General features: G+C 41.1%; 1 protein-coding gene across 3 annotated transcripts in view; it reads left to right on the forward strand.

The window, feature by feature from the left end:
* Nucleotides 1–11,424, forward strand: part of ATM (ATM serine/threonine kinase) — a 3,174,581-nt gene that overhangs the window by 255,362 nt on the left and 2,907,795 nt on the right. For all 3 annotated transcript variants that reach the window (XM_044072618.1, XM_044072619.1, XM_044072620.1), the window contains one exon: nt 4,307–4,472. In XM_044072618.1, the coding sequence (XP_043928553.1) occupies nt 4,307–4,472 (166 nt within the window). The remainder of the gene's footprint in view (nt 1–4,306; nt 4,473–11,424) is intronic.

The raw sequence follows: 11,424 nt of genomic DNA on the forward strand, positions 1-11,424 counted from the left end.
GGATGGAGCAGAAGGCCCTCAGTCTGATTAATGAGGTGTACAACACCTCCCCTAATATGTCACATTTGCTACTTCTTTAAACTGGGGTATTGCAGTCTATTTCTGTAGTCTTCTAAACCAGAGTCACCTCATTTCTTTACTTTATAAAATAAGTAAATATTGAAAAGCACCCCCTAACTGAAGTAATAATACAAAAGGAGGGGCAACAGTGGGGAGATGCAGATTGACAGATGTTGGGCAAGTTGTGATGGTGAGGATTACTTATAAACACGGAATGGGGGATGGTGCACAAAGGAGAACACCATTATCAGTGGCAGGGTGGTGTGAGGACAGCCTGCAACTTAGCAGAGATGGAAACCCACCCACCTACTGTTCATTCTTCTCTATGGCTGAAGTCATTTGGAAGGCATTGACCTCTGGTGGACCGATGGTTGAAGCTGGCTGGCATGAGGAGACACTTCAGAATGCTAATGGAGACATTGAGCTACCAGCCACCAAATGTCTCACTGAGGATCCAAGATAGCCCTTCCAGTCCACTGTCCGTTGAGGAACCCTACACCACCTGCTGGAGAAAAAGCAACCAAGGCCACCAGTGAGCTCTGCATGACACTGTACTGGTTGATCTTCATTATCTTGCAGAAATGCAAGCTTGAGGCTGCTGGGGATGTACTAGTCTGTACACTGGTTGTTGCTGAGAGTGGTGTCTTTTGCCTGCTCCATGGTTAATCCTGCAGAAAATAAGCATAATGGTTACAAACAAATCAGTAGAACAACATCATAAAAGAAAAAATGAGAAAAAAAGTAGGATACAAATACAGTGGACTGCATTATGAGGTACAGTTTATTAAAACAGAATTTGGAAGGTGAAAAAAGATCCGCAAAACAGTATAAAACATTAGCAATGAAACACTTGTTCAGTTGATGTTAAAACAGGTACACTGATGTAGGTGTAAGTAGTATACGTTAGTGCAGAAACTGCAGGAATACAAATCAACTAGAAAGGCAATGAATAGCTAAGCAGTCGTAAAATATTAAATAACTAAGCAATGGTTACATATTAAAATAAATACAAAATACAACTGCTTATTGCTGTGGTACCCAGGAGTATGGTAATACAGTAATGCCAACAGTACTATTCTCTTACTCTGTCAGCTGGAGAGTCTAGCGTGCCTTCTGTGTCAGACATTCTGTTTTTCCTTAGTCTCATGATTTGCTGGAAAAAAAGTAATGTATTGAGTGCAGTGTGTCAGCAGAAAGCATTTACAGCTATAGGAGCCAGGCCTGCTATACAGTGGCGCAGCAAAAACAGACTGCTTGCAATATAGCTGTAGCTGTCTCTGCATACTTGTCTTCCTTCTGGTAGAGGAGATCTGGGTAGAGCCTTCTCCAGGCACTGACACTGTTCAACAAAATGAGTGATGCCAAATGGTATCAGTCTTCACTCTGGCAAGAGCTTGCAAAGCATCCACTTTATATAGTGGACCATCAGAATCCCCCAACAGGGGATGTCTGTGCTCCATTTGCAGTAGGTGTAAAATTATTTTGCACTTACTCCTGCACCACATGAGAGCCCTTACAGAGTAGGATCCAGCTGAGGCCACATCCTCTCGCTAGGTCAAGTGCAAGAGTGAAAATGGGAACCAGGAAGCTGGCATGCATGGTATCACAGTTAGTGACCACATGATGTGCATTAACAGGCAGCACAGTAACAGGATGCCCATATATGATAGCATGATGCACTTGATAAGTAGTGCAGAGAAAGGTGACATTAGTGTTGCCACACTCCACAGATGCACACATCCTTGCTGACCCCTATGTCCATGCTTAGGCATGACATGTTAGGGTAGTGTAATAACCATGGTCATTGGCATAATGCAAATAGTAATTGGGGATGCCAGGTTCTCCATGCAAGCAGGATTGGGTCCTAGAGCTACAGAATAGTGATAACACATTGAATTATTAGCATGATTCAGAAGCGATTGTGGTAAATCACCTCATTGGCATAGTAAATGTGCTATGAACCGCATTTAGGTTGATTAAAAAACTTATTTTGTCATTTTGTGGGAGATTATGCAACAGTGAGCAGCACAGCAAATGTGATGAAGTTTGATAGCACAGTGTACTGCCATACAGGGAAAGAGACAGCAGAGATGACAGTAGGATTGCAATCCTTTCACAAGCGAGCATAGCAGCCACAGACTCTGTCACGTAATGTTGTAGTCACAACTACAAAGCATGTCCAGCATCACCTGCAACTAATAGCAATCACCACTAAGTACTTTGCTACCTACATTCATGGGGTTTGACTGTCCTGGCCTCTGCGGGTGGTAGTGTGCACACCTACCAACTAGATGACCCTGCAGAAAGGTACCCCACATGAAACACTGGCTTGATCACATGTACCATATGTGCAAATCAAGGGAACTGCCTATATGTTGCACAGACTCCTTGCATATATACCTTTTTCCGCTGCACACCACCTGCAATTTGATGGAGTGGAACTCTTTACAGATGACATACCAGATGTCATGTGGAACAGGTGGTGCCTTGATAGCAATGTGGGTGCAGTCAGTGACCCTCTAGATGTCAAGAGATTGCTTACGCAGTGGTGGCTCTTTCCTCTGCTGTCCATGGAAACCAGATATGTTCCTCCACATAGATTAGCGTCACGTCAAGGAAATGAAGTTGGGTTTGCAAGGTCAAGGCCGACAGAATTTATAAGTGTCCCCATTTGGATGCTGAAAGATTCCCATAGCAAGTTTGGTTAATACTACACAGATGTTTGTGCCAGCTGGGAATTGACATTATAGACATCTTCCTTCATTCCATATAAGGATGGTACATGTCTGCGAGCTCCTGTGTGATGTCTGTGTCCACACAGTAATGACTGACTGCTTCCCCGTCGTGAAGATGATAGTATGTCAGCCACTAACACTCTTCTGTGACACTGGGGCAGAGGTACACATCATCACTGACGCTAGTTCTCTAGACAGCCACAAACACATGCTGACCAGTTAAAGTAGATACTGTCCCTAGCATCCTAGTGTAAAGAATGCACCTGCTCACCATGAAATTATGGTGATTCGATAAGCTAATTTCTGTGGCTCATCTAGTTAATTTTACACATTTCTGAGTCACTGTAATGTTTGAAATTTGTTGTCATTTGCATGTTCAGTGCTTTTCATTACCAAACCGACACTACTTGCATGCTATTATGCAGTCATTTGCATGTGATGCATACCATACTCATTTTCCACTAGTGCAGCCATGCTACATGTCTCCAAGTTGTACCCCCAGGACATTGCTACTCACTGTAGTATTTCAGGTACTTTTACGTTATCAGGGCAAAACATTTGTAATGCGGCAGGTAGTGGTTTAAATCTTCGCATGGGTGCTGGAGTACCTTGAAAGCTGTTGTGAAACGCAATTCTCTTTCCAAACTGCACAGATTATCTGACAATGCTCAGAATTTTACATCATGTGTTTGGCTTGCTACTCATGTTGTGATTTCTGTGGCGGATGCTTCTCAGAATTCTTGCAGAGCTGCTAGCCATGAAGCGCTTCCCTTTCCGATTCTTGAAACAGCTGTTGTGTGTGAAGTGTTTTTTTTTTTTTTTTTTTTTTTATATAAAGCGGCAGCTCCTGCTTTGAAAGGGTCGGTTTCACAAAGTTAATGCCTTTTTATGAAGAAACGCATAAAACCACGACATTATGAATAAAATTACTATAACCATAAGGGAAAATTCAGGACATTTGCCTAAGATATGTACAGTGCATAAAGATTGCGGCTGCAGCCTGTTCAGCAGTGTTTGTGTTCAGAGTGCTGTGGCAGCGGTAGAGCCGATGTTTGCAACCTCCCATATGCAAAATGTGTCATGAAAGGAATATGAAATGCCCCCTCCACCTAATGTAGAATAAATGGCCGGAATGTAAAAAAAAAAAAAACTTAACTAAACTTCAGTTAAGAAACTCGGACATATGAGAATATACTTCTCATTGTAAATGTTGCCCCGATAACGGAAAAGTACCGTATTTCACTTAAGGCCAAGCGCTGCTGGTTTCTCATCCCCACCCCACATCCCCCCTTCTTGGTGCAAGGCATTTCACATTTTCAGATGATCGTTATTTAGGTAATAAAAAGAAGAGAAACACCATAGGAAGGTGATGGAAGGAAAAATTCCTGATCATGTGCAGATTGTTTTAACTGTCTTTAGTGGTTAACAGTCAAATAACAGTTGCTAGTAATTTATGAACAATGGACTCATCCATTGAATTTATAGTAATATTTTGCCATTTTGTATTGCAGCATTGGTGAGTCTGTACTGTAGTATGTATTTGAAGTCATCTAAGGATATTAATCGAGTACTCACAGCCAGGATCATTCACACGCTTGTCAAAGGGTGCTGTGATCAGACTGAAGGGCTGCCTCACAGACTATTTGAGTTCTTTTCAAAAGCTATACAGAATGCAAAGTAAGTAAGTCTTTTATTTTTTTCTGTTATTGTCATTTTTTTTAATTTTTAGTCAACAGCATATTAGAAATTCAGGCATGTGTTCTTGCTTCCAAACGACACAAATAAAGACCATACAAAGATTTATATGAGTCATCTGTTCTGTTCTTTCTTGGAATGTACCATAAGAATGCAAGGATTACTTGGATTCCAGCTTTAATTTTGATTTTCTGAGCATGTTTATGTTTTACTTGTTTAAATAGGATTTAACATTGCACCATAACCCCATTAGAGGTTGGTTTATGCATATACCTAGGGCCAAGCACTGTGACAGATTGTACAGTTAATGCAGAACCACTGTCACAAATTAGTAGAAATTAATGCAAGTATTATGGATATAAAGAAATAATCATATTTTTTGCATCTATATCCTTCATTAACCTTTGATTTCTAATTTTAATATTTTTTTCTAAAGATGTGTATATGTTTTTAAACTTGGTCATACTTATGAAATATTTGTATTTTTCACAGATTCCCTTTCCTTTGTATATATTGTTCTGTTTAATGTACTTATGCTTGTTAATCAAAGAATATATTTATAATTTTTGAAGTTTTTTCTCCCTGGGCCTCTGCTGAAAACAGGTTACTAGCCCAGTCAGACTTTCCTGGTAAACAAACGTAAATAAATAAGTAAATTACAGCAGTTTAGTGCAAACTCGTAATAATTGTAGCTGTCCCCATCTTGATTTGTTTTTATTTTTTCTGCGTCACTGTATAGATGTGGGTACACAAAACTGAGTACAGAATTCTGCGTTATAATTGATCAAACCCATATATTTTTCTTGGCTGGTCTGTGTTTGGGATTATTGTTCTACTCCAACCCAATTATTTTTCTCTGAAGCTTATTTAATTTGGGGAATGCACAGTGCATTTTGTGACATCACACACTGCAGTGGGAGACTGTGCCTAGCCTATCAGTTTGTCAGATTTTTTTTCCCACTTGCCCATTTTTTGTCTCTGTCCTGATGTACATTTCAAAAAGTTGCTCTGCAAAGTGCCTAAAGCAATTTGGCCAGTTTACTATAACTGCAAATCACAAGTCAGGGCCTGAACTGATATCCTGTTAATTGTTTGATAAATGAGCATCGAGTAAATATAGAGTAAATACAGAAGCACTGTCAGAAGGCAGTAAAAGATTAACCATGCTGTCATGGATAGAAGTTAATGTAGGTCTGCCCTTGACAACGCTTCCTGCTGCCCACGTATGGTGTTGTCATTCTCAACTAACCTGGGATCAAATTTGTGGTCATCTTGTGCTTTGGTATCAAGAAGCCAGGGAAAGATGCATCCCTGACATCCACCTTGAGGGGTATATCCTTGGATGTAGGTATTAGTTATCCCTCTGTTGAATAGCAGAAAAATGTCTTTGACCAGACCACTAGCTGGATGGTAGCATTCGGGTCAAAAGACTCTCTCCGTGGGTCACATACCTAGAGTGGAGAAAGTTTAGTAGCTCTCTCCTTGCCAAGGTCTGCAGTTCCATGCACTAGACCAGATAATTGTCTGTAGTCTGGTTGGTCTTGTCATGAAAGGCACAGGAGCACAGATTTAATAATTGTGGGCTAATAGCAACTTGCACAGATCTGTTACATCCCTGCATCTTTATTGACAGGCATGTCTAGGAGTTCTAGAACCTATCCCTGAGGCCCTTGCATTGCATTTTCAACCCTACATACATCCCACTCAAATTTTCTGTGCATGTACATATCCTTCTGGAGCTCAGTAGTAGTCCAAGTTTTACTACTTCTTTGCCCCGTGGGGGACTTGGAAGACCTGTCATTATTTCTGAGACTGACAAAGAAGCTTGCCATTATAGCTACCCACTGGATAACCTTGAAATGATCTGTGATTCATATTCTTTCCACTCAGTAATGTTTGAATGAGTATATGGGGGTTAGTTCTCCAAGGACCTTGTGATGGTGCATGCCATTTACTCAGCCTTCAAGTTTCTCTATTCTTTTCCATTGATTCTGAAGAAGGCAGATTCCCTCTACAAGCCCCAGGCTCAATGGCATGAGAGCAGGTCCAGGCATCTAAGATAGGACTGTTTTGTTAGCTGTTTCGTTCAGAATGACCCAGAAAGCATAATGCATTGCACTCGTGCTGCTTGGTAAGGTAGTCCAGAACTAAGGCTTTTCTCCCTCAGAAGTTCAGTTGGATGCCCCCTTCCATATATGAAGTTCCATAAGTCCCATTTAGAGACCTTCTGGTAAAGAAAATAACTTTTATGATACCTCCATTGGGGTCTTACTTTCTTTTAGTTCCTGTCATTTCCCAAGGACAAGTTACCTTGCAGAATGAGAATGATCTTTTTTCATCAAACAGTTTTCCCCCACTTATTTCCCAGTAATGCCAGTCAAGTTGCTCAAGAATATATCTCTGCCAGGCCAGTATTTGTGATCCTAGGTATTACACAGTGCTGTTATTGTGGGGTCGGTGTGTTTTATAACATTTTTTGTTTTGGCAAAAATTTTGACAGAATTTTCCTGCCTTAGAGCTTTTAATCCTCCCCCAGAAAGGGCTTTAATTAGAGTTCAGACTATCACCACAAAGCCCTTGAAGCAAGCCCAGATTGTATTGCTGAAAGGGGCTGTAGAGGTTCCCCTTTATTTGGATCAGTGGTAATGGCTCTGCTCTCGCCTTATTGTAATTACAGAGGGACCTAACACTTCTTCTCATTCTTGATCTCAGAGACTTCATCAAGCACATCTGTTAATTCAGGTATTGGATGGTGAATGCTAAGAGTGAGGTATATAGGAGGTCATGCCACTACTGCTTGCAGGATCATGTTAAGTTTTTGATGGTGACTGCTAAAGAAGTCATGCCGATCTTTTTTAGTTTTTATTGGTTTAGTTTCTCATGTTTTTATTACTTTATTTTTTTCTCTTTTGTTTTGATTGATTAAATCTTGTTTGAAAATAGTTGTCATTTATTGGATTTTTTGTAGGGTCTGATGAAGCAGCAATTTGCCTTGAAAGTGCTAATCATTCTTTTTATTTTAATTAAAAGTTTTTATGCTCTTTGAATCATTCCTTTGGAGTTATTGAAAGTTTTACGTTTACCATGTTGGTCGAGATCTTTTTGTAGTGTACTTTATTCATGGATTCATCAACCTTTGCCTGCAAGCAGTACTATATTTTTATTGTTTACTTGGTACCACTACTCATACACATAGTACATATCCAGCCCATAAATTGACATGCATAGAAGTTCTCTCAAAAAACTAACTGAAACACCGGAGACCTCCAAAACACAAGACTGCTACAACTAACACTGTTCTCACAGCACCCAAGACATATACCAACACCAGTGTCTCACCTACCAAGTACTTAAGGCATAACACTCAAAAACCAAATTTTCTTATCATTGGAGACTCTATAGTGAGGCACACGGATGTCCCACTCACCAGATTAGATAATTAGAAAGTCATGATCAGTTGCCTGTCTGGTACCAGGATTTGTTAGATCATGCATGCACTCTGGTCTCTTGGCACCAAGTGCCATTATAACTGTCAAAGCTCATGTTGGAGTGAGCAACATACCTCTCAACTGTACAGATTTTCGCAGAATGTCCAGATTTTTGCCTTGTGTTTTTGGTCCATTCTTAATAAAATTGTGGCTTTCTGGCAAACTAGTGGCAAATCATTGAAGATTAAAGTTAGAAAATAATGACAGACATTTGAGTTTTAGACTTCATACCCTTCAGACAATTCATGCTAATGCAAAACCTGTTATTCTATCAACCTTCTAAGTTTGTAGGAGCAATATTTCAAAATTGTCCCTATTTGTACCACTTTTTTATGTTTTTTTTCAGATTTCTTACTCTGAGGTTGAGAGGTATGGTGAACGACCTGAGGTGTACCTCACTGGACTATATGAAGAGAGTCATGATTGAGCTCTCCAAGTATGTGTCCCAAGCAGGTATGTCCCTAACCTTGAGCAGCATATTACCCTCACCCAGAATGATGCCACAGTATAAACAAAAAATATTGGTTTCATTAACTGGCCTAGTTTTTGGTGTCATTTAGAGGAGATCCAGTTGCTGTCAACCTGGCATGACATGGTTGACCATCCTCGCTACTTTGCCAGAGCAGTTTGCAGCTGGCAGTACTAGGCTTTCATCTGCTGGCAAAGGCTCTTGCATCCCTTATAGTTCCTTTTTTAGGCAAGGTCTCAAAAACAAAATTGCCAATGAGAAAATTGCCAACCATAACATAATAAGGGCTATGCTGCTAAATGCTAGGAGCTTAAACCAAAAACTGCACACAGTGGAAGCACTTCTATCACTGGAGAATGTAGATGTCTGTGCAGTTACAGTAACCTGGTTCAAGGCATCAGTGAGTACCCCGGCCTTGCAAAGCTACAGTGCCTTCCATACCTTCAGACTGCAAAACAAATTTGTGACAACCAAAGGAGGCAGTGTTTCTATGTTAGAAATAGTCACCTCACAACTAGTTAGGAGTTACTCCAAGTTCATATTATTGTGGGTAATACCCCCATTCAAGTTGTAGATAATTATAGATCCCCCTCCATGTTTCACGATGAGCATGAGGCCTACTTGACCAAACTGGAATCAATCCAAATATTGCCAAACACTCTAGTTGTGGGGGTTTTCAATTATCCTACCATCGACTGGGGAACCTACTCTAGCTCTAACTCATTAGTACAAGAGTTCCTTGATTTCCAACAATGGAAAAACATACTCCTCAGCCTCAACAGGCAAGTAAGACAGCATGTCAGATCCTCTAAGGTAACTTTGAGAAAAATTTAGCAATTGCAGCCAAGGATAATCATGAGGCCTCTTACAGTTACGTACGAAGCCTAAAAGGTAGGACCTAAGCATGTGTCGAACTAATGACGAACAGTATCACACACCCTGATCCCACAGAGATAGGAAACCTGCTAGCAGACATATTTGGTGAAAATTTCATTCCCTTATCCCTTCTAAACTTATCACAAACCTTGCCCCCAACTTCCTCCACCCTACGTAGCTGAAGAGCAAGTCATTAAAGCCTTGTCTAAAACAAGAAACACAGCCTCTGTGGGACCAGATGGCATCCCAGACTGTCTTCTAAACAAACTAAAACTTGAACTAGCATCACCATTAATTACCCTGTTGAATCATAGCCTAACTACTGACTTTGTTCCTGCGGAATGGAGAAGAGTAACAGTCATTCCCTTCCACAAAAGTGGCTTAGCAACAGATCTAGGGAATTATAGACCCTTAAGTCTGACCAGCCTCATCTGTAAAGCCATGGAACGTATCATCATGGACCTCATAAATAGGCGACCACCAAACCTTGGATCAGACCCAATTTGGCTTAGTTAAGGATAGATCCTGCCTTTTAAATGTGGTAGATTTCTTCAAAAATGTGACCAGGGCCATTGACGAGGGCAGATCTGTTCACACATCATACCTTGAATTGTCAAAAACTTTTGACACAATCCCACACTCTGGCATTACCGATGAACGTAGCAAACTGAATGTAAACCCATTTGTTGTAAGATGGGTTGCCAATTGGCTCACAAATTGATCAAATACTGTCAAAGTGGGTGACTTCACATCAACTAGCAGACCTGTCATCAGCAGATACCACAAGGGTCAGTGTTGGGCCCCTACAATTTGCTATATACTTCTCAGAACTTCAGGCCAAAACTAAGGGGCTGTGGCTGACCAAGTTTGTGGACGACTGAAAACTCGGTGCAATTATTGAATCTACAAACAATGTCAGTATACTTCAGGAGTGTCTTACGCAGACCAACGACTGGTGTCTCAGTCATGGTCTCAAACCGAATGCAAAGAAATGCATCATCATTCCATTCAGTAAAAAACAATGTCCCATCACACTGTCACATTAACAGCAATATCCTATGTACCTACGAAGTGGTAAGAGATCTGGGGTCATGCGTAGACTATGACCTTAACTTTGACCACTTTGTGTGTACTGTAGTAAGGAGGGCTTTCTATGTAGCATACTTGATTAATAAAGGCATCATCTCTAGAGCCAAGGAGGTTATAACCCCTCTATACTCATCACTAGTCAGGCCAATAATGGAGTATAATGCCCCTTTCAGCATGTACTGTACAAAGCATCTGCAGGAATTGGAGAGACCTCGGAGGTTTCTAACTAAGAAGATCAAGGGATTCCAGTATGTGCCTTACACAGACTGACTGAAGTCCCAGTCACTATGCTCAGTATCGTGCCACTATACTCAGTATTGTATAGACTTCTTAGGTGAGATTATGCCTGGCTTACAAAGCAATCTCTGACCCATACCTAATGAATTTGTTGCACATCCGTAAATCTAATGGGACTAGAGCTACCCATTACAAGGACCTGAGTATGCCCTGCAACTTGAATAGGATGTGCTGGAGGGACAGATTTGTCTCCCAGCGACTGCCACGTCTTTGGAATAGGCTGAATTCATGACAAGCAGAGCATCTCTATGACACTGAAGCAATGAGTTTTGCGAAAGCGCTTACCACTGTTCTTATTTTTTGTGTAATAAAGATGCTATTGTGTGGTACCTCGGTGTATTTTTGGATGTTCATCGTGTTTCACTGTTGCAGTCATGACTGTAGGGTTCTCCCCTGCCGGCAGGCAGTCCTCGGTCAGCCAGAATCCCAAAGTCTGGGTCCGGCGTCAGCTGTTCAGCCACGCTCCCTGACGTCAGAGCACCAGGAGTACAAAGCTGACAGCCGCCGCCATGTTCTCCAGTCTTTCTTGCCGTGCGGTGATAGCAGTTCGCAAGTGCCAGTCGGCTGACTCCTGACAAACTTTTCTGAACAATCTTCAGTCCGAAGACTTTCTTCTCCTACTCAAAGCTAAGTACCCCGTTGGGGAAACTTTTTTCTTGCTCCAGTCCGATGTCAGAAAAAGTTAATAATTGTATTTCATGTGGGAAGCAAATAC

Source organism: Protopterus annectens, chromosome 5.part0, assembly GCF_019279795.1.
Source record: "Protopterus annectens isolate FY-2018-M chromosome 5.part0, PAN1.0, whole genome shotgun sequence".
NCBI classification, from domain to species: Eukaryota; Metazoa; Chordata; order Ceratodontiformes; family Protopteridae; genus Protopterus; species Protopterus annectens.